Below are 25,015 nucleotides of genomic sequence, written 5' to 3'. Positions count from 1 at the left end.
CAATGCTCCGAAAACGACTCAAAATTCAAAAATACTTTGTCAAGCAAATGTGTTCATCGTTTTCACATCTTCAAAATTACGATTTTCGTTTCTATTGATTTCGATCCAATTCTGCATTTAATTCTTTCATGGACTAATTCACCGTTAATTAGCCCAAGCTCACACACAAGTATTATGTAATTGTCTGTTTCCCTCCGTGATCGTGGGCACCACCCATGCACTACGAGTGTGTCCTATACCGCCAAATATTGGGTTTTTGTATTAGATATGTTGGCTAATACATTGTCAGAACTTTTGCTTTGGTTCCTTCACTTTGAACTCTTAACGCTTTGTGAAAATGTTATTAGCCTAGATTATTTGCACGAGTAGTGTTCACTTTTTAAAAATCTGTATAATGAAAGAATACGGAATGCCAGGAAGAGACTAGAGGATTCTGCCTTATTTATTATATGCAATGAATGTAATAGTTTTACCTTTTTTGTTTTAGGTCTTTCGCCCCGAGATTTAGTTCTCCAGTTTCGACACAAGGTATTGCATTTGTATATGCTTTATTTAGTATGTTGTGATACAGAAAATTACGTTTCATTATCTGAATCAGCAACTGAGTTGTGCTATTCTTCTTTGGACACACAGCCACCCACCCACCCAATCCTTGTCTTATTTCCATCTAACTTAACGTGATTCTTGAAGTCTTTAGCGTATGAGTTTAGAAGGAGTTACATGGAAAAGAGAACTTTTAATGTAGGATTAACTACCTCAGATGTGTAGAGTTAGGGCATGAAGTGTTGTGTGAAGACGAGTAGAAGGTGGTAGAGGATGAGGGGTTGAAGGTTTTGCTGATATGGAACTTAAAGAGATAGCACAGAGGTGCAACAAAAATTACGTGACCAAATAATGTTTAGTCAGTCTCTAAGTGAGGGGGCTGGTGTCGGAATGCAGGAGGGGGCCAGTATAAAACAACAAATGCCTAATTTAGCAATAAGGCCGTCGTTTAGGGCCGGACTTGCCGTAGCGGGCACCGGGAGTTTCCCCGGTGGGCCGCTAGGTGGGGGGCAATTTTGGCCCCTGGGGGCCATTTTTGTTACGGGCCTTTTTTTTGCAGCATAGCTGCGAAACCGGCCAAAACCGGCCCTGGCAAACAGCTCTGACGCTCCCAGGGGTGCCAGCCGAGCTCTTTGCCAGGGCCAGTTTTGGTTCCCAGTCCGGCCCTGCCATCATTAGAAGGTGGATTATGCTTTGGCCATTTCTGAGTGGCCCCATGTTCCCACACCTAGTTTTACCTGGTGAGGTATCACACATGATAAAACCACCAAGTTTGATTCCGGAAACAGAGTCTCAGCCCAGCTGCCACCTTATCACTTCCACAGCACTTTGTCCCCTTAACTGCCCCAGAGTCTGCCTTGTCCACTCACATTCTTCTGACGCCCTGCCTCTCGCACAGTGAGCCTCTCGCACAGTGGTCTTTTGTGACCCCCAGTCCCCACGTCGGTAATGTTGTACCAGGTAATTCAGGGTGAAGTAGGTAATTCCCTCTGTAATGGACCTCATCTCAGAATGCCGGGATTTATACCACAACCACAGGAGAGAGTTGCAAGGGCTATAGGATTGATCCCCTGTTGGCCAGGACTTATGAAATGGAGGCCACACACAGGATAGATTTGGTAAATGTGTTTTCTTACGGTAACAGTAGGAATGAGTGCTATATGATATGTGTGCGTATACATTACCAATATAAATGCAATTTGATATATGATCTGTGATATCTGTTATGTTGTTATACACTAAAATGTTAACTAAAAACTTTTTTTTTTAAAGTTTGCACCCATTGCTTTACTTGTGCTGACTTTTAAATGAGTGTTAGGTGTGTAAGAAAATCTGATCAATTTAGGCGAGATATCTGTAAGCCTTTTAGTTGAGGACAGACTGCCCTAATCTAAAAAAAACCTGACGTGTTTGCATTTTCTATTTATTTATTAAATATGCACATTCAAGCAAAATAATCAAACATTGTTATAGAATATATCATTTGCTTTTCTTTTTCAAATGCACAGGTTTTAATCATGTTCAAATTGATCCTTCTAGAAAAAAAGGTAGGTTGTTCATTGTAACCAATAAAATAAAACTGTAAATGCTATTTTATCTCGTTGAAGACTGACATTGATGTGATTTTATTAGGTGTTGCTGGACTAATTTCGGTACTTTCTTGGAATTAACATTTTTGTTCAAGATGTCTGTCACTGTGTGAGACTAGAATATTTGCTGTAAATGTCAGTACTCCCTGTGAAACCCATTTAAATCTAAAAAGCTTGCAGCATTTGATAAAAAAAGAAACTAAATGTCAGGCTTCACTTATGTTTGTCAACTGAAATGTACTACATGTGGTTCTAGCTGCTAGCTTTATTGTTAACCCCAACCAGACTTCCAAGTTATAAAAAGCCGAAATAGTGTTTGATTTACGTCACCTCTTAATTAATTTCCACCCTCTCAAAATACTTCCCATCCTGATCAGGCACTTAATGTAGTGGTCAAATGCAAATGTTTCAAGGTAAGGATGTTCTTAAAGCCCATTATCTTTCCTAATATTAGCGTTCAAAATCGTTTATCATCAACACACAAAGACATACATCAACATGCAGAGACTGAAAACACCAAGGAACATCTGTTACGGGTACATTATCTATGTATTCTGCCCCTAGCACAGTTTTCTTCCTATGAACTTGGTAAGCCAGGGAAATCAAGGATCAGACCAGTTCATTCCTTTGGCCTTGGTCTTGAAGGCTCTGTAGAACCTTTTCTAGGTCCTCAACCAGAGAACAGTCACAAATCAAAGATGGGACCCCAAGATTCTCATCTGCATACCTTCCAGGGGTTGTCCAGAGGCCAGCCTTGGCTTCCCACCTCAGAACAGATTATGCTACACAGCTCTGGCATATGTCCATCCATTTTGCCAAGGAATTCTTCTCCACTTTGTTCATCTAAAGGGCAGCCAGGCACATGCCTGGTACTCCGAGAACATGTTCAGCCCCCCCCTACTTCTACTCTTTCTGTCAAAGCTTCAGGCTTAGCCTCAATACGACTTATCATAGAAGTATTGTTCTCAGTTTCTCCTCAGGATTGCTTTATAGTGCCATGATGAAAAGCAGCTTGGCCTTCTATCATGTAGTCAACTATTTTGTGGAATGTGATGCCACAAGGTTTAAAAAAACGTTTCTTTGGCATATTCCTTCCTTTTTGTGCAGTATTGCAAATCAGGGACACCAGTCCCAGATGGTCACCAGATTAGTGAATCCAAGACTTCAGGAAATTCTAAGCAGACAGCTGGCAGTCCTGTCCTCTGATTCCTGTGCCTCCACGAACATCGTCGCCAGAGTCACGTTGCCTCTGCTCTTTCATGTGAGCCCACACCTCTTGTGGTGAATGGAACATGTAGTCTAGGCAGATAAGCTCCTTCTTCTGACTCAGTACCCAGACCCTGTCCTGTGATCTGTAGCAAAGTCCTCCATAGTGCCAGTTTAAGCAGAAGATCCCTTCGTTGACCTGATCTCTTCTGGACTGCAGATTGCACCAGCGGCAATGAGTGCATCTGAGGATACCACTGCAGACCATCTTGCAATCTCATTTGCCGGGTAACAGGGAGGATGGTGAGCTCTGAGTTCTTTGTTTTGGGAGCTGCTCCATGTGCCCCAAAGCTTTCAAATTAAATTCAGCTATGCCATTTGCCTTATGCCTTTCTTCTGCATCCTTTCTGCGTATCTACGTTGGCGAAGCAGACTGAGACACAGAGCACTTAGTGGGAGCCCAAAACATTTTTGGCCATCATGTGTGTTGACTACCTGCCTTATTCCTCTTTTTAAAAGCGTTAAGTATATTTAATATTAAAACGAGGATCACTAATATTTTGAGGAAATTAATTGAAAATGAGTACACTGATGCCATATTTAAGAATGTGTGTACCAAATGTATAACTGCCAGACAGTCATGTGTGACACCTTAAACTAGTCTTAGCTTTCAGACATTGCATTTTAGGAATTGTACTATGGGTTTTAAAGCTGTGTGCATGGCCACTATTTTTTCCATATGCAAAGGGTTGTTGACTAAAATGCCATGAAAGTCTGTACTTGTGAAACAAGACAGAGGACCACATGGCATTTATGAGAATTACATCTTGAATGTGTGTCTGTGTGGTTTAAGTGGTCTATTAGTTAAAGATTGCCACCCCCTGATTCTGCTCAGATTAGTTCGTTTTTTGCATTAGAGATTATATTATGTTTCACCTTCGGAATAGTATTGTATTTACAACAATGGCATCTTTTGAGCAGAAAATCATACTTGATTTTACTGACAGCGTGAGAAATTCTTGTGCATCTCCTACTGTTGCCTTAAAACACTGCCTTATTTTTGTTATGTTTATTTCAAGCAAATGCTTCTGCCATTGGACATGTGCAGTTGTGTAGTGTTTTTGTATTCCTCTCCAGGAGCTTTGCTCCTTGTGATCCATTTTTGAGCATGAGCGGTCTAATTAAGGAAAAAGTGGTAGTTTTACTGCTGGAGCTAAATGGGGTGTACAGTCAGCAACAGAATACATTACTTTGTAGAAAGGGGAATTCGTTCCTGCTGTCTAAACACATTATATCAAATTAGCCCCAGAATACCTGTGAATTACTGCCAGTTTAACTCCTGCAGTATAATGAATACTGGTGATAAAATGTATTCCCACCCTCCTTCCAAGTGAAAATAAGATCAGCTCTGAACTGATACTAAATATTGTAACGTCGTAAGGAACTGTGGCTATTTAAAGTTCAGATTCGTTGTGTATTATAGATTCATGTTAGGACATGGGAATGTTTTTTGATATTTTTATCACTGCCCCTTCTGAGTTTATTAAAATTAGAATATGCATTTTGCAATATATAACAAGCAGCCATGCTAGTACCACTATATTATTTAAACTTCAACAGTCCAGCGGTACAAGGTCTACTATCAATGTAAATGTACCCAATGTTAAAAAAAAAGATCTAAGCTACACCTCAATCTAATATTTAAAGTAAATTGTAAGTATTTTATAAATTGCCTTAAATTATTCTGTCAGAGAAAATATATTAAATATACAATTTTCTGCCACAGAATGTCTTACAGTGACCATACGGTAGGTACTTAAGTCATGCCATCTTACCAATGCTGCAAACATTACCATTCAGTGGAATGTTGATTGAGCAGTTATCTCCTCAAGGTAGTATTTCTAACAGAGGAAGACCCAGGGTGTGGTCAATGACAAAATGTCTAATAAAGTTTCAAGTAAGATTCTATGAAGGCCTTTTCTTTCACGTTTCAAGACCATACATGATTTTTCATGGTTAGCAAGTGAGCCTTCCAGTGTATGATCCCAGTTTTTTCTGCCACTTGTATTTACTTCCATGTAGTGCTGGCATTTCAGTGAAACCTTCCCGAGCCAATCCCTGACCACTGTTCTCCACTTTAGCTTAAGCACTGCTTAGTGCCCAAATAGGTCCTGGTGGTGCCCTAATTGAAAACAACACAAATGAGAGATTTCCTAACACAGTGCTCTGTGTGCATTGGCATCTGTATGAGTTTTGTTTGTCAATGTGTCTTCACTCAAAATGATAATTCTGCCTTTCAGTTTGATATTAGACTGTTAAAACTTAGACCCAGCACCTGAAGATTAGTCATTAATCCTAGCATTCTTACTGACGCAGATCACCACACCCATGTGCGCAGATACACTAAGGCATGTTGTATTGTTAATACATTGGCAACCATGCCCTAGACCAAGCTTTGTTTTATTTGATTACTGTGACAAATTGTGGACTTAACTATTGAACTTTAAACCTCCAAAGTGTGATGTGTCTTAATTGTAATAACATTGTTTGCATTGCGATTCTTTTTTTCATGTTCCTAAGACTTTGTCTGAGCATGGGATACTCTAGAGTAGCGGGATAACTTTTGATTAAGAACCGATCTCATTTTTTTCTATATTGTTGACTGCTACTCATATTGGTTACATCACTGCAACTAGCACCTTGCCATTGCAACTCACCATTATCCTCAGCGACTGTGTAGTTTGATTAGCTCCATCCATCATGCACTTCAGTTGGAAACGGCCATCCTTTCGATAGGGCACAATTCTGGTGGTGCACCATCTCCTTTTTCTGGCTGTGGGACTCTGTGTACTTTACCCCCTGCTAACCAGTAGTAAAGTGTCTGTGATCCCCTGTCTTTAACATTGTTGAATTGTTATACTCCTAATTGACATATTTAATTTACCTATATGTCCCTAGTATAGTCCAAGGTGTACCCAGCGCAGGTAAGTTATGTCACTATAGCACCTATCGTACCACGCACTAGAATGGCTTTAGGCTTACCATTCTAGCCTGACTTTAGCAGTGTAACAACTGAAATTAAACCTCTCAGAACAACCCCCTTTGACAGGTCAAAACCTTCCTTTTAAATATTAATAAGTTACTCCAATGTAAGCCTTATCGGCCATTAGGTAGGGGACATTGAAATGAAATATAGGACATGTAGAAAGTTAATGATAAACATGTGCTTACACCTAAAACTGTTTTCACTTCACCATGGCTAGCTGGTTCATAGATAAACACTAGGATGCAATATTAAATTCCAATATGCTGTCTTTGGATAGAAAACAGCTAGAAGCAACATTCAAGGAGTCTTTCTAATCATTATTAAAACCCCAATCTTGTGGGGAAGTTGTACATTTAACAATTATTAAGGAAAACATACTTTTAGAAAGTTAACATTTCCCTGCCTAAAGTCTCTGGACTCATTTGCATTAGCCTTCAGCTGCAGCCCTCTGGGTGCCCAAGCCATAAATGAGGAGTGAAAACTGCTCCAAGAGCAGAGATAAAGGCGTGAGTATGGGAAGGTGTTTTAATCTGCTGGCAGGAGGACCATTTGGGCTGTGCCCAGGAATTTAATTTACTTAAAAGATGCCTCCTCTGTCACAGGCAGATGTCCGATAACACCCTTCTTTTGTTCCCCCAGTCAGGCAGACACCAATCCCAGTGGGAGGAAAGTTGCCCCCAGAACTGATTTAGAGTAACCACAGAGGATGGGCTCCACATTTACCTGGCTGTACCTCTGTGGAGTACGTGCAGACTTTGCATAAGGGAAAGGGGTTACGACATCTTGAATTGAAGCAGAGAGTGGCACTGTGGGATTGTTTGCTGCAGGGCACTCAAGAAATGCTGCAGAAATGGGTAATGTAACCTGTGAGAACTTTGATCCATTGGTTAGGGAGAAGCCAAGAGTGACCTCCACCCACAAGCCGGGGCCAGGTATGAATATGGCATCCCAAATGCCCTTCTCTAAATACTACTGAACCCGAGGAGGTTCAAAAGAGAACTGAAACTGCTGTCTGATTCCTGAGAAGAGGCATGAATGTTTGCGCCTGCTGTCTTTTACCCAGGACAAAGAGGAAGGCTCCATTGGTCATAAGGCTGGCCTCCTGTTCAAGCTACCGGGACACAACAATCTACAAGAGGGCTTTCCTGCAACTGCCCGGCTGTTCCAACTATTGGCCTCTGCTTAATGTGTCCTGACCGTTGAGTGCTGTTCCTGAGGTACTGAAATACTTGGCTGCGCCTGGCTGAACTTCTCCTGTGACCCGTGAGAACCTTGGACTATGAAACTTTTTGGCTCCAAAGACCCCTGGACTACAGGGATAAACCTTACAAGCTGATTTGTCCAAGGTGCATTGCAGCTGTCCTGAAGAATCTGGTTTCTCACGCTCTGAGCTTTTTAAGGAAGGCAAATCCTCTGCATTGGGCCTTTACAAAGACGGTATCTGGCCTCATAGAGCCCTCTTAAGCTACAGCCTGGCCCGACTGGAGGAATCCGTGCTCCAAAAAAGTGGCTAAGTGCAAATAAACAAATGTCAACTGAAAGGAGGCATCAAAAGTACACGGCCAGCAAGAGACCTATCCTGGGCATGAAATTCAATTGTCTCCTGCTACGAGCTTTCCCTCCAAAAAACCAATGGCTTCACAGAGACTTTGTCCAATGATTAACAGGCCTCGTGGAGCCCTCTTTGGTGACAGCCTGCTGCCTTGCCCTGCAGAGGTTTTTTAGACTAAATCCCAAGGTAAAACCTTTAGCAACCCGGTTCCGGTATCTGACCTGCGCCCCATCGTGGTCGGCCTCAAATGGTGCTTAAGTCCTGGTCTCCTGTGACCCGTTGCCACAGTTGGTTAACGTATTTTGGTGGTATTTGTATTTAAAACTTTAAAAAATCATATCTCCTCTTACTTTCATTAGATTTTTTGTCGTTTTGGTGTCATTTTATTATTTTATTTATTCTAATGTACTATATTTTTCACAATTTGGTTGGGATTTTTCTTGTGTTGTGACTTTATTACTGTTTTGGTACTGCATAAATACTTTACACATTGCCTCTAAGTCAAGCTTGTCCTCTCTGTGTCATAGCCACTAGGGGTTTGAGCTTAGGTTAATTCAGATACGTTAGTGGTTCACCGGGACATGGATTGATTTTATCACTTAAGTTGGGTAGCCACCCCTTGACTAATAACTTAATTGCTTATAACTTCCATATACGTCTTTATAAATAAGAATTGCCTGGGCCATAATCAAACGTGCCTTTGACAACCACCTTCTCCAGAAAGCTACGTTTGACACTATTATGGCAAGCAGCTGCAGACTTTTCTCCAAGGACAAGTATGTCTTGAAAGTTATAGAGGAAAGTAGAATCATACATAAATCAAATGCATCATTCTGTAAATCTAATACAAAAACAAGCACAGTTAAAAGCAGATTATTAAAAATGTACTTGTTTAAAAAAAAATCTAAGGTCAACAAGAGTGTATGATTAAGTGAAAATTACAGTACGTGATGTAGCATGGAATCCCTATCCACTTACTTTTAGGTGCTGTTCCAAAGGAGCAGAGCATGACGTCTGGAGGACTACGTGCAAAAAACTTGTTTATTGATCTAGATGAAAATTTCTTTATGGCTGATCGTACAATTCAGTGTACATTCTTGGCAAACCCTTGTTAAGTATACAGCCTCTAAAGGCCCAATTATCAACAATTTCAACATGTCTGTAAAACCGCTGCGTGATAACGCTGCGTTATTCATGGACCAAAATGTGCTACGGATTTGACTGTTTTGGCACAAATCATTTCCTTACATTTTAACTGGGTACTGTGCTTCTGTTGTTATTTTTTAGCTTCCCTTCCACCTGTACATTGATGTCCATTAATCTCTTTTAGGTCCTCTTTTATGTTTCTCCTGTCAATAGGCTGGTGGGAGCCCTGATGACGGTTTTATCCCTATACCCTGGTAAGCAATGCTGCTCATTCTTCATGTTTCTTTATGCAGAGGAGCTGAAACTTTTCTTGTGTATCCATATTGCCATCCTAAACAACAAGGATGAATATATTGTTGCTAAGATTTATTTATGAAGTAGGAGAGCTGCAAACCACACTTTATTACTGATTTCTTGCTAAAAAAAAGGCATTACTGTTTTCGAGAGCCCTTTTAGGTGTCATGTTACTTACTCTTATGCTCCTCCCCTTTCCTGTCTTCATTCTTTTCCTCCTTCTTGAGTTAGCCCCACCATCTACCTAACTGCAGTTAGAGTCTGGCTACCCTTATGGTTTAGGATATCTTCAATTTCTGTGGGTGGTATCTTGCTCTATCCTGCCTTCTTATGCATGGCAGTTCCATCCCTATCTTGTCTCTGTATTCCCATCCCCCACCTTAGTTCAGGTTTACTCTGCTTCACACTACTGTCCTAGGATTGGTGCATATCCACTTGTGCTGGCTCTCTTTGTCCTAGAACAGTTCTCTCAAAATCCCTTATTTGATCAAGTCAGACCCTTATAAATTGAGACATTTCTCTTTTGGGCTATCAGTGTCTAACAAGAGCAGTTAGGGTCTTTAGCCATAGTCTTCACTTAGATGTCAAGTTGTTCAAAGCACAATACAGTCTGTTCCCACCTGCTAGCTATGAACGCTAGGCAGTCCTGGGGCCTGAGCTAAAGTTCAGTGGTGAAGCTTTAGTGTAAATCAGGTCTTCACTCTACATCTGACACTTTAATCTTCCACCTGTTAGTGTTTCTTACTTTTAAAAAACAGGATTCCTGGGACTTTCTGTGTTCCTCTTTGTTGTTTAAACAGAGCTTTAGTCTGCTCCCTCGAATGTGCATTAAACAAATCATAGAAACAAATCAAAATTTCATAAAGCACCAACACACTTTCTGGTCCCCAAGATGTTGATAGCTAAAAGAGAGAGTTTCAAGTGACTTTTCCCCATTTTCTTGGCACTGAGCCCCTTTTGAGGATGTAAAATGTGATACTTTCAAGATAAGTGAAAGAAGAAATTACTTACTAGACATTTTGGTAGTCAAGTAATTGAATGGAATACATTCTTTCTTCTTCATGAATATATTTTTGTGTGTGATCTAGGCATGATTGAGCATGGACTCAATGACTCCTCACAGTATAGACCTTGGAAGAGCACATCAGAAGACTTGACTTTACAAGAGGTCAGCCCACCTCTGGACGACTATGTGTCTGTTTCTGCTGAAGACATTGCAGGTGCATATCCTGAAACTGACAGAGGGGATGAGGCTGTATTTGAAAGCCCTCAGGTGGAGATTCCAAGGGCGGAAGTATCCTTTCCCCACCAACAGAAGGACAATGAAACGCAACATTCCAACGGTATGAGCCATTTGAAACCACCATCCCGTACTTCCCCTGAATCTTCCGAAAGTGATTGGGAAACACTAGACCCTAGTATTCTAGATGAAAACAACTCGAAAGAAGGGGAACAAGACATTGGCGGTGCTGGACTGGCAGAGGTAATCCATAAAGAGTCTCTTACCTCGGAAAATGTTCCAATAACTGTGCAGCCACAGGCCAATACTGGTCAGGTATTCGTACAAGGACTGATATCTGGTTTGGAGGAAGACCACTATGGCATGCCATTGGCCATCTTCACAAAGGTAAAAAAAATTGGTCAATTACTGTAAAATAAAGTATTATATGAAATGTTAATTTAAGCATTTTATAAATATGGAAATGTGTGTATGTGTGTGTGTGTGTGTGTGTATGTGTGTATATATATATATATATATATATTTTTTTTTTTTTTCATTCACTTCGTTCGACGCTGCTGCAACACAGTCACTCAGCTCGGACTGTTTTGAAAAACGAACAAGTCAGACCCAGTTTCTGGTGCAAATCAGTGTTTTATTCCATTATATCGAATAACACCCAGCAAGCCCGCATGACGCGTTTTGCCTCTAGCCAGAGGCTTGATCACATGATACATTGCTTGACAGTGATGAGGGTACTTATGGAGCTCACAGAGAGAGGGGTGGCGCTAAAAATCCATGGCCTACCCTCGTTAACTCTTTAATGCCCAACTTTTTAACTTTAGTAAACGGTGTCTGTTTATGTTGAATAATATAAATATATATATGAGTCATAGGCCGTCTTCAAAGAGTGTGGAACAAGACGAGGCAAACCCAGAACTGGTGCAAATTTCTTTTTATTCCGTGCCCGACATCAAATCCGCCATTACGCGTTTCAGCCCGTGAAGGGCCTTGATCACATGACCACATTGAGAAGGCGGAGTGCTGATTTAAAGTAAAAGCATGCATGACATAATCAAATTTGCATTGGACATAGAAAGCATACTATCGCCTTTCTTCATCTCGGAAAACAGGTGTCCACAATGTTTAACAGAATAAATAATTGTATAATACAAAATTTACAGAGCATATCATAAACACAATTAGTCTGAAAGTTTTAGCAGCATAATGAATAAATATAAAAGACCATAAATAAATATATAGACTTTAAAATTCATATAAATATCCCACTTCATGCTGTTAAAAAACTCTAACCTTCTGTTCACAATTACTCATTATGAAAATTGCACCGTTCGAAAGGGAACTAATAGGGGTCAATTGAAAAAAGACCTCCAATCTCCCTTCGAGCCTGCCTTATCATTTCCAATTCATCTGAGCAATGTATAGTAGACACCCATATATATATATAAGATATATATTAGCTTAAAAACCAAAAGTTACAGGGACGTTATAGTTAGGCTCTGATTTCACTCATACAAAGTCCACGAAATTCAGCAGTTATAGTTACCTGAGCTAACTATAACATATGCCCCCGCAATGCACTGAGTATGAACTCACATATTACATCACTCATGACATGGTCAGTGACGTCACTCATGACATCTCGAATGACATCACTGATTACATCATCCACAGACCACTCACACCTCCATACTTCCTCTTGTATGCCCACTCATACACCCACACAACCACTCATATTCCCATACAACTACTCATACTATAGAGCAACTCAAAAACCCACTCACTCATACAGCCATTCACACACTCACCCACATAGCTACCCGTACAACCAGTCACTCACCCATACAGCCAGCCACTCACACTTCGAGACAGCTCCGAACACACACGCTTATTCACTTAGTCACTCACCCGCCCATTCACTCACCCATACAGCCTCTCAAAACAGCCACTCCCTCACCCATACAAGTACTCACACACTCACTCACTCACACACCCACACAATCTCTTAATACCCATTCACACATTCATACAAGTACTCACACATCTGCTCACTCACCCATACAGCCATTCACACACACTCACTCTCCAATACAGCCACTCACACACCAATGTATTTAACCAGGCGCGCACTCAAACAGCCATTTACTCACCCATACAGTCACTACACACCCAGTTACCCACCCATAGAGCCACTCACAGCGCCACTCTCTCACCCATACATCCACTAATGCATCCACTCACTCACCAATACAGCCACTCACACACCAACTCATTTAACCAAGCGCCCACTCAAACAGCCACTTACTTACTCATACAGACACTACACACCCAGTTACTCACCCATGGAGCCACTCACAGCGCCACTCTCTCCCATACAGCCACTAACGCATCCACTCACTCACCAATACAGCCAGTCACACACCATCTGTCACCCACACAGCTACTCACACACCCACTGATACACCCATACAGAGACTCACACACCCATACACTCAAGGATACATACAGTTAAACAGCCACTCACATAATACAAGTTAGAAGTAGTATCACTTAGTAGCTCAGTAGTAGTGCACCTAGTATACTAATTTAACTTTTGTAGTAGGTTAGTATATATGTAACACAAATAAACTCTTAAAAACACTTACTTACAATCACGTGATGGTGTTATCAGTGATGTCATTTGAGATGTCACTGACCATGTCATGAGTGATTTAATGTGTGAGGTCATAAGCAGTGCATTGCGGTGGCATAAGTTATAGTTAGCTCTGTTAACTAGAACTGCTGAATTTCACTGGTTTTGTTGGAGGGAAATCTTAGTCTAACTATAACGTCCTTGTAACCTTTGATTTTTTTCAGTGAATTTCTAAGGTTTTTTAAATTCTTTGGTTTTTTTAAGTGAAAGAAAATATAGGAAGCAGGTAACTCTGGGTAGTGCCTACAATTGTTTTTTGTAGCACCAGCGCTTGGTGAGCTGGGCATGAGCTCCATCCTCCCTGGGCCATATGGGTCCTTCTGCCTCCCCTGGGGTGAAGATGAGGGTGCCCCCTACACAACAAAGCCTATCAAAAGTCAAAAAGTCACTATTTGTTTGCAGGGAGGGGGCGGATATTGCCTGGGCTTCTACTTGTCCCAGGCCATATTAGTCTATCTTTGCCCTGGGCTGGGGGCTTATAGGGGGATGTCCTCCCCCAGTCTGCCTCCTGGGAGCAGAAAGCCCACTGGACATCAGAGACTTAGAAACAGCACTATTTTATTGGGCGGGGAGGACCTCCCCACTTGCCCCAGGCCATATCAGTTTTTCTGTCCACCTGGGGGTGGGGGATCTGGAGTGTTCATTCCCAATCTGCCCCCCTGGGGGGCAGGAGAAAGCCCATTAGACATCAAAGACCAAGACAAAGCACTATTCCCCTTAGAGGGAGTAGCCCCAATGGGCATTATTTATTTATTATTATGTTTTATAGAGCGCGAACTTGACCTGTGAGGGTATCAGAGCGCTTTACATGGTATACAGTGCTACAAATAAGAAAAGTTTAGTGCAGAAATATACAAGATCAACATGTAAGGTTACAATCACGAAGAAAGTTTGTAATTGCGCAGGACCTATAAGTTCTCGGTGTAAGGAGTTGGTGATCTGGGAAAAGTGTTAGTCTTGGATTAGTCAGGCAATGCAGTTGTTGCGAGTATGCCTTAGATGAGGAATTTACCCATGAGAAGGGTTTTGGCCTCGGTTGTGAAACGTGTTAGAGAAGGGATTCTTCTGATGGAAGGTGGGAGAGAGTTCCAAATTCTTGGTGTTGCTCCGGTGAACGCCCTGTTGTAGGTTCTATTTTTCTGAAAGGAGGCATGTTGGAGTAGGAGGTTTCTAGTGGACCGGGAGTTCCTGCTTCCTCCAGATAGCACTAGTTTCTGTGCCAGATAGGCGGGGGAGTTTGCGTATAGGGCCTTGTGTGTAATGCATGCAAGTTTCAGCTGAATTCGGGCCTCTAGAGGGAGCCAGTTCAGTGCTTTCATGTGTGGCGAGATGTGGTTGAACTTCCTGGTGCCTGTAAGTAGCCTGGCGGTCGCGTTGAGGCAGGCTTTTAAAGGCGCTAGGGATATCTTGGGCAGTCCAGTGAGGGTGGAATAGCCATATTCCAGTCTGGAGATGAATAGTGCTTGAACTGCAATTTTTAGGTCAGGAGCAATCAACATCAATGGTAATTAAACTGTGGAGATTGACTGCATTTGATTTGCTGCCTGAAGTGGTAAATGTCACCCTTGCCTATAGGTGTCCTTGCATGAAATCCAATATTGTTGGGTTATAGGACAAAGTTGTGGCCTGGTGTGGTGTTTACAAGACTTTCCCCTTATCAGGGAAAGCTGTCGGATGTCCTCTTGTTTGTTTTGTCTTTGACCCAGCAGGGCCTTGCAGTGGGCACAGTCAGAGGTTATTTGTCTGCCGTTTTGTCCTTTCTGCGTTTGCCCTACTAATTGTCCTAGTTTGAATAACCTGTTGTGATGAGGTTTCTAAAAAGTTTAACACACATGTTCCCTGCCAAACCGTTTGGGAAGCCACTGTGGGACAATAACCTGATCTTGAGGTTTCTCATGTGTACGCCATTCGAGCCAGTCAATATCTGCTTGTTGTTTCTCCTGAGTTTAAAGACTGTCTTCTTCATTACTAATATATCAGCTTGTCACGCTAGTGAACTTCAATCACTTTCAGTGCAACTGCCATACACAACTTTTTATCCAGACAAATCGGTGTGGAATACTCAGACGGCTTTCTTACCAAAAGCGTTACTCCCATCCACATTTGCGCACTACTTCACTCCGTCAGATTTTTTTTTTCTCCTCCTCATCAAAAGAAGAAGAGAGGCTCCATCGGCTGGACCCCAAAAGGGATTTACGTTTTTACATAGATTTTTACATTGATCGCACCAAGAAAAATCGAGTAGACCATCAACATTTTATGGGGTTCCCTGGTGTGAAGAGTGCCTGTCTTTGACATCTGCCGAGCTAGGACGTGGGCACTAGTGCATACACTAATGAAGCTCAACTGTTGTGGTAAATAAATAATTAAATACCGGTACTATTTTTCTATGCATTAACTGAAAAGGATAGCTCAATAAATAAGAGGCAGGATCCGTGATATCTGAGTCAGAATGGGCTTTAATCAGATGGCTCGAGCCAAAAGACCATGGAATGGCATGCAATGGAATGGAATGGCAGCTGCAACGTCTCATTAACATCATACAGTATATATATAGTAAAACAGTACAATTGCATTGCATACAGTAGGCGTAACAAGTGATAAACGAAAGATAAGAACATATGGGCGTGAAAAGAAGGCGTGCACAGGGCGTGCACGGAGACATGTGATGTAAACGTCACAGAAGTGTCATGATTGGGTGGATACAAGGAGGGGGCTACCTGGGCAGCTGGAACCTTTAATCTACTGGTGCGCGCAAACGGGCTATGACGTGTAACTGGGGAGAGCTGGGGGCTCTGACTTCTGGCACTAGAAGAGGAGACTAAAGTCTGGGATGTCAGGACGACATGTACCTATAGCATATCTGATATCTTGTGTTTGGAGTACATGTTGCTTGAATCTAAAAGTCATCAGGGCAAAGGCTACTTGTCACTAAGGCTGGTGCATGCATATATTTCTTAGTGTATTGCGTGTGCTATGAATCTTCTATCGATATTAATTCAGTAATTCTCTTGCATGGAGACAGAAAGACTAGACTATAGCTGAAGATGTTTATGCGGTTCGTTAGCTTAGGAATGTGAAGCCGGGGAGCTGAACTGATAACTAGAGGCATAACATATTCTTGGCAGACAGGCAGGCAGGCCAGGCCGGGCACCGCGCTGCTTGGCAGAAAGTAAGTGAAGGGTCAGGGATGCGGGAGGGGCTGCATCGCTCCTCGGAGTGGTTTCAGGAGACTTGAGCTCGAATCTGGTGTCCGGGCCCCGTGAGGCCTAGAAACGGGGACAACTCGATAAATTAACGTGCACAATGTAAAGACGTTGGCAACATAGGCCTAATACTCGTTGCTTTCACGAGGACTGGATAACTGGCATACTGACGTTGGACACAACTATAATTGCGTCTTTATTCGGTCAAGGGGGGAACATATGCATATTTAATCGTGCACATATAACATACGATGGGGAATACGTAGGGACACATGACAGGGCAAAATTCAATTTTCCTCATTCCCTCCTTGTTCCCTACGTTTCCTTCAGGAAACATCAATATTCATGAGACCATCTATTTGTTCATACAGCATCATTTGCTCGTCTCTTATCTTCTTGGAATGGGACTTTGGACTCGGAATACAAGAGGTAGCGCACAAGCCGCAAATCGCAGGGCCACATTGTAAACATAGGCAACAACTGAATATGATCATTACTACTATTCCCAGGAATGACAATACTTTCCATCCCCAGGCAGATATTATATTCCAGAGCCAACCGGACCATGTCCAGGTGCCTGGATTCTGGTGTAACTGATGGGCTATTTTGTGAAGTCTGGTTATAGCTGAATAAACAGACGGTGCATTATTAGGAATGAAAATGCAGCAACTAGATCCGATGACTCTACAAGCTCCGCCCCTATCGGCCAGTATGACGTCAAGGACAAGGCGGTTTTGAAGGACAACAAATCTCATAGCAGATTTTTCTTCGGTTAAGTTACCTAGAGCGGAAGTAGTCTCATTCACTACTGCTTCAAGGGTTCTGGTTAGCCTACGTATTAGCTTACTATTCTGGATAGGTCCTATGAAGAAAAAGAAACCTTTATTGAAGTCTGTATACTGTTCTAATGCAGTTTCAGTTTGATCGACAATTGGGGACTCGATCTCCCTTCTATGTCTGACGTGTACTAGATGTGTGTTTCTGTGATAATCAGATGGGGCTAGGAAAACTGGTGGCAGTAGGAAGGCAATGTAACATGTTCCATCCCAATCTAGGGGCAGACGTACATATGCGGTCTGACCACATACAAAATACGAATGACGTGAGGCTTTGAAAGTAGATTTCCCACTGTCACTGTACTCGACCACAGTAGTACAATCACTGTGTCCTAGGTGTACTGAACCATTCTTTCTAACACATAATTCGCCTTTCACTGGTAGAACTGTTATAGAAGGCAAGTCTGGAGTGGTCTCGGACTGAACATTCAAAACCATAAGGTTGGAGGAAAAGTTACCTAGATCATATACTTCATTTTCGAGATCTAACCCTGTCCTATGGGAAAGACCGTCCTTGTCTGGGAAACATGTTCTATTCAGAAGGGACTTATCGTCTAAAGATGACGTTAACGTAAACCATGCTCCACACGATCCATTGTGTGAAAACGGATAGGGAAAGAGTGGCAGAACTCCCTTCGGTGTCTGAAAAGGGGGGAGTCGACCACACACCCAACAATTTGTGGCATTCCTAGTCTGGTGTGAATAGTGTAACATTCGTATAAAAGTATTGTTACGCATGGCAAGTCGGTAGGATAACTCGTGAGGGGGTAGTTCACTAAATGTGTGCTCTACTGTATCATTAGAGGAAAGATGTACATGTGAATCAATAGAAGGAAAATATACATGTAAAACATAACTTATGCATGTAACCGTAAGACTCAGAAATAACATAAACAATAACGTGACTATACATCTGCTGCGCAGATTTTTACAATAACGTATTGTCTTGGAGTTTCGACTAACTCTCTCACTATGGGGGTCTATCTCATACATGTCAGGAACCTGTCTAACCGCTTCACCCGAGAGGGACTTAAACAATTAAACTGTCTGACTTGCTAGACCTTAGCTTGATTTTATACTCCTGTGGCGGAGTTTTCTCTAACAGGGGAAGTTTAGAGTCAGTATCCTTGAAAAAAGTCTTTGGACGGAGTCCATGAAAACGCTTGATGTGACTGGAGTGGAGCCACCCCTTGCGGCCCTCCACTTTTACAGCAGTCCTTGTGGTCATCAGAACAAGTTTTGGCTCTTTCCAGCGGGGCTCCAGCGGACTTGAACGATCAAAGTTCCTTATCAATACGAGGTCGCCTGGAATGACCTCGTGCGGTTTCACTTGAGTGTTGTCTGGAAAGGCAGCCGCAACCTGTGAACGACAAGAGAGTAGTGCAGACATCAAGGAAGCTAGGTAATCTGTCAGCATATTACTGTCAACATCGGTTATTTTACGTGGCATCGGTGTACCCCACATGTTCGGGGGACGCCCGAATACAACCTCGAAAGGTGACAGACCTGAACGGGAGTGAGCGACCATTCTCATGTAAAAAAGGGCGACTGGCAGAGCTACCATCCAATCTACGCCTTTCTCGGCACAAACTTTTGCAATGCGGATTTTCAGAGTCTGATTGTGTCTCTCGACGAGGCCAGCTGCCTCGGGGTGTCGTACGCAATGGAACTTCCACTGGTACCCTAACAGAAGGGATACTTGTTTCATGAGTTCGGATGAGAATGGCTGGCCGTTGTTTGAATACACGACCCTGGGCAAACCATAGCGGGGGAAATACTCACGAACCAGCTGCCTGGCAGTGGTCGCGGCAGTGTAATCTGGGACTGGATATGCTTCTGTCCATCTGGACAAAGCGCATACTACTACGAGGACATACTTGAAACCTCGACATCGGTCCATCTGAATATAATCCATCTGGAGGACTTCAAAAGGGTGGTCAGGAGGATGGAATCCACCTTGTTCCACCGGAACACCTTTACCTGGATTGAACTGACAACAGATCATGCAGGTACGCACTTTCTGCTTTGCTGCTGCTCGTAAATGCTTGTTAAACCAAAGGTTCTGGATACTGTCTAACATGGCTTTTTCTCCTAAATGTGCTGGACTATGTGCGGTGTTAATAATGACTTGAACCATAGAGTCGGGGAGAAACCATGTGGTTTTTCCCTTCGTCAACCATCCCTGTTCTGTCTGGACCCCTCCTTGTTCAGACCATTTCTTGATTTCGTCTGGGGTAGCATGTGACTGTATGTCTAGTACGTCTTGTGTAGGGTCCTTAACTGTCATACAAGTCGTCTGATCTAGAACATCTGTCTTTGTCGTGTTAACTGGAGTGTCTGGAGTCTGAGCTGTAAGCTTGGCTGTTCGATCTGCTAGATCGTTACCTTGGGAAATGGTATCAGTGGCTTTCGTATGTGCTTTGCACTTCATAATGGCAATGGCTTTCGGTAAATGTATTGCTTCTAACAGAGCTTGAATGAGGGGGCCGTGCTGAATCTTGGCTCCATGAGAGGTCATGAAACCTCTTTCTTGCCAAAGGACTCCAAAGTCGTGTACGACTCCGAATGCATAACGTGAATCTGTATATATGTTTACTTTCAGGTTCTTAGCTCGTATGCAGGCTTGGGTCAGAGCGATGAGCTCTGCTGCTTGAGCAGACAGGGTGTCAATACGATGTGTTTCTATAACTTCAGTGTCCGTAGTCACTGCATACGCGGCTACTAGTTCTCCTGTACTTGTTCTCATACATGAACCATCCACGTAAAGTGTCAGGTCTGGATCAGGTAATGCAATGTCCGTCAAGTCTTGTCTTGGCTTTGTCATGGTGTTGATAACTTCCACACAGTCATGTGTGGCAGGATTTGGTGTAATCGAGGGTAACAGTGTAGCAGGATTTAAAATGTTGCAGCGTCTGATTTCTATGTGTGGCTGAAACAATGTCAGTTCATATCCTGTTAATCGTGCAATTGTCAAGTGCTGAGTCTGTGTTCGGTTTAAAAGAACTTCCACGGAGTGTGGAACTTGTACTGTCAGGGAGTGTCCTAACACTATGGAATCACTTTGTCTGATAGCTAGAGCTGTGGCTGCAACTGACTTGAGGCACGCAGGCAGAGCCTGGGCTACTGGATCTAATGTGCTAGAAAAATAAGCACAAGGCTTGTGTTGTCGTGCTTGATCTTGCGTGAGAACAGATAATGCTGTACCATCACGTTCAGTAACAAAAAGTGTAAAAGGTTTACTGTAGTTCGGTGTCGCTAAAACAGGTGCATTACATAAAGCTTTCTTTAACTCATTAAAAACAAGTGTATGTTCCTGGGTCCAAGGGAGGACAGTCGATGTGGCTGCCTCCTGTGTGGTTAACTGTATCAGTGGTTTGGCTAGATATGCATACTGAAGAATCCATTGTCTGCAGTAAGAAGTGAGGCCGATAAAAGCTCGTACCTCCTTCTGTGTCTTGGGCTGTGGAAGATGTGCTATTAACTGGATACGGTCAGGTGTCAACTGTCTACCCCTCTTGGACAGCAAGTGTCCAAGGTATACCACTTGCTGGACACAGAATTGTACTTTGGAAGGGGACACCTTGTGCCCCATCTCTGCCAGAAAATACAAGACGGTCAGTGACGCACGTTCGCAGTCACGTTCTGTACGGGCTGTGATTAATAGATCATCGACATACTGGAGCAGGGCAGTATCAGTTGGCATGTGAATACTGTCTAGTTGTCTCTTAAGTGCTTGACTGTAAATACTAGGACTTTCTGTGAAACCTTGAGGTGCACGTGTGAATGTATAGCTTCTTCCATTTAAACAGAATCCAAAAAGAAACTGGCTGTCTGGATGGATGGGGACACTAAAGAATGCGTTCTTGAGATCAATAACAGTAAAAAACGTAGCTTCAGAATCAATGGCAGTCAATAGGGAAGAGATATCTGGAACCACAGGGTACTGGGGTATGATACATTTATTAAGTTCTCGAAGGTCAATCACTAATCGATATACTGGAGGTGCATTTGGATCAGTACGTTTAAGAATCGGAATGATAGGAGAATTACATACATTGGAGTCAGTTTCTACAACCACTCCTTGAGCAATGAGCTCGTCAATGATTTTCGATAAGGCTGCTACAGCCTCGGGTGGTAATTTGTACTGTCGGATTCGTGGTAATACAACACCTTGTTTCAGAGTGACACGATATGGCGTAATGTGCATACAACCTACATCAGTTGGACCTTGTGCCCATAAATGCTGTGGAACATTCAGTAATCTTGGATCAAAATCACGTAACACATAATGACCTTTAAAATCACGTAAAAACAATCTCACTCCTTCCGGAGAACAGCATATTACAGCTCCTAACTCTTTCAATGTTTTAATACCTAGTAAATTTTCAGGACATGATTTCGTAAGTAACAAGTCTGTAGTTCGGGACAATGGACCAACTTCTAGGGAAACTGGTTTCGATATTTCATTAACAATAGGCTTTCCTGAAAATCCCAGGGAAACATTTCTTGAGCCTGAGAGTGGAGCCCCTGGAACCTCGTCATGACTGATGGTAGTCCTACTTGCCCCTGTATCAATCAGAAACTTTCTGTCTTTCCCTAATACTTGACTGTGTACATAGGGACCCTCTTGATCTACAGGAACCTCGATGAAAGGCAAGCCAACCTCCCTCTCTAGGCTGTTTCATGAATACTGCTGATATTCTGGATAATCTGACTGTGCATACTGGTACATCTGCTGTGTAACGTGTTGTGTGGCAGCTATAGGCTGCGGTACTGTAACTGTCTGTTGTGCGTTCTGCGGTGGTTGCGTATTCTGCTGAACATGTTCCTGTCTAGGAGGACGCGGTCTCTCTTTCGTCTTACCAGTAGCTATGTTATGTTTCAGAACTGCACATTCGCTTATATAATGACCTGGCTGTTTACAGTAATTGCATGTCCCTTTAACGGGAGCTGCAGAATGACTAGTTTGATTCGTACCCCTCTTCTGACTATCTGGTGGAACAGACTGTGCAACTAGTACTTTCATTTTCGTGTCTTTCATACGTCTCCTTTCGTGTTCTTGCTCTTCCCTGATTCGGTTCTGGTGGTACTGTAGCATCTGTAGCATTTGGGACGGGGTATTAGCTTGCCATGTACTCTCGACCTTCAATACTCTATTTTTAACTTGCGGTAAGGAATTCTCAACTAGTTTAGTAACAAAAAGATGTGGATACGACTCGCTACTTGTTTTCAAACCGCTATTAATAATGAAACATTTCTCAAATCTGGAATAAAAATCACTAGTGTCTTCGTCTTGTTTCTCTTTACAGGCTGAGATGGCATCCCAATCTTCCTAGTAATCTAGTAATCTTGGCAAGACTTGTATTAACAGTTCGGGCAATTCTTTGGCTCTATCCCCAAGACCAGTACCTGGGACCCGTGCATTATCTTCATTCTCTAACGCGGTCCAATCTATCTTTTTCTCTCCCACCTCCCATTCTTTTTCTTTGAGTTTTTCATATATGCCCGCAGGCAACAGGACCTTTAACATTTTGATGATATCAGGATACGTGTATTCTCCCATACGGAGCATGTCCTTTAATTCTCGGTGGAACCCTGCTGGATCTTTATTGTGACAGGGTATTAACTTTTTCATTTCTAGTAGTTCTATTTTCGTTATAGGGGTGTAAACAAATACTCGTTCGAGTGTACCATCCGTTCCTTTAACAGGATGGACTTCTCGCAAGGGATTCTGTCTGTCTATGTAAAATGTCTTTCTTACTGGGGGTGGAACAGGAACAAAATGTGGAGTCAGGAACATTCTGTATTTGTGACGTTGTTCTAAAATGACATTAATTAAATCGGTACCTAGACCTTTCCATCGGTTTAGGAGTAACTCGTCCAGTACATTATATAAGGGACCTGGATCAGAATGCTGACTCTCGTACAATGTAATGAGGTGCTGGATCATATACATACCCACCAATCTCTGTTGGTCTGAAGACAGTTTCAGAAACGATTGGGCCACTACTTCGTCTGGAAATGTACTAGAATTACTAGTCCATTGTACGGCTGATCAGGCGAGTTCTTGTTCATGCATGGTACTAAGTTCACTGTAACCTATTCGTAATTTCAGAACTTTATCGGTAGCCTGGAATAATTGTTCAAGAGAACACTGTTCTGGTACGGGAGGAGGAAAAGCTTTCTTGTAGTCTAGGCGTGTGTGTCTATCAGGAGGTCTCGTTCTACCTACATACGCTATTCTGGAGGGATTCTCGTTGTCTACCTCTTCGTCTGAAGAGTCATTCTCTTTCTCGGCTACTCTCATTGCTTCCTCCTTTTGGTGTATACTTATAATTTCTTTACGGATCTTTCTGTACATTGTTTCTATACTATTTTGTGTCTTGTGTTTTCCTTCTGCTATATTGTCACTCCATCTGGTCAGGGCTTTCATATCTTCTTTGTTTTTATCAGGGTAATCCTGTTCTCTTATTAAACAATTTATTAAAAATTGTAAAATCATGCCTTGAATCTCGACTTTCCTGTGTACCATAGCTTTGTGAATACTTTCTGGTTTCTCCCCTGTTCGGATGAAGTGATATATTCTGTCTAGATGTTGTTCCATATTTGATATGGTAACCAAGAAACTTGCAACTCGTCGTAAACGTATGGAATATATTATCATACTATCTTCGCCTGGTACTGGGTCATATCTGCAATCAGATCCACACTCATTAAAATACTTTTTGAGGGCTTCGTACGTAGTCACTTTTGGCGTACGTTGTAACGCTGCATCTCTCAGCGTCAGTCGCTTTGTTTGAGGCGGGGTGATAGGAGTACCTCCCCCTGCTCCTCCTGAACTGGAATCGTCAATTAATACTGAATGTGCGGCTGCTGGTAACGTGACTGGTAAAGTAGGAGTACGTAATGTGGGTTGGTCCTGGGGTGCTGGCACATTAACAGGACCAACGACTGGAGGCACAGTAATTACATTATTGACAGGGTGTTGGACCTGAACTGGTGGAGTAGGATTAGTATTAGCATATTCTGGGACAGTATCGTCTAAATAGGAAGAAAGAAAAATTTCAGCTGCAGTCGGTTTATGACGCAGCTTAGTCGGGACCAAAGGTGGCGGTAAATTACAGAGTGTTTCTGGGGTCGTCTTCGGCAAACCCTCGGCGAGAAGGGGATACATACCTTTAATAAGGGCATTTCTCTGTCTGTCTGACTGTTCTGCTCTAACTCGTTCACCTTCTTCTAGTAATTCCCTTTCTTGGGCTTTTTCTGAGGATTCCCTACTTATTTCTGCTTTTCTGAATTCTTTCTCGGTTCTTTTATGGGATTCTTTACGCCATAATTCTATGGCATCTTTCTGGGATTGTCTGGCTTTCTTTTTCCATAATGCTTCTTCTACTCTCATGATGCACTCGGCATCCCATGTTCCTGAAACAGGCCATCTATATTTCTCTTTGAGATGTTTGGTGTAATCCACCCATAAATCTAGATACAGTATGGCATCTAAGCCATGCTTATGATACATGAAATGTCCAGGACTGTCCCTGGGAGGGACAGGAACTGGTTCTTCGAGTAACCCTTTTCTGGTTTTTATCTGACGTAATTTCGAAAACAGAGGCATATTTGAACCGTACTTGAACTTGAACACGATACACAATGAACACAGTAATG

At 42.4% G+C, this 25,015-nt stretch overlaps 1 protein-coding gene across 1 annotated transcript in view; it reads left to right on the top strand.

Annotated features, from left to right (window-relative positions):
- Positions 1–25,015, top strand: part of AVL9 (AVL9 cell migration associated) — a 397,244-nt gene that overhangs the window by 280,446 nt on the left and 91,783 nt on the right. Inside the window, exons 7-10 of the mRNA XM_078688247.1 lie at positions 488–528; positions 2,052–2,090; positions 9,267–9,336; positions 10,465–11,003. Coding sequence (XP_078544373.1) covers positions 488–528; positions 2,052–2,090; positions 9,267–9,336; positions 10,465–11,003 — 689 coding nt within the window. The remainder of the gene's footprint in view (positions 1–487; positions 529–2,051; positions 2,091–9,266; positions 9,337–10,464; positions 11,004–25,015) is intronic.

Source organism: Lissotriton helveticus, chromosome 4_1, assembly GCF_964261635.1.
Source record: "Lissotriton helveticus chromosome 4_1, aLisHel1.1, whole genome shotgun sequence".
Lineage (NCBI taxonomy): Eukaryota > Metazoa > Chordata > Amphibia > Caudata > Salamandridae > Lissotriton > Lissotriton helveticus.
Note: the sequence above shows the minus strand (reverse complement) of the source record. Positions and strands in the feature narration are given on the sequence as shown.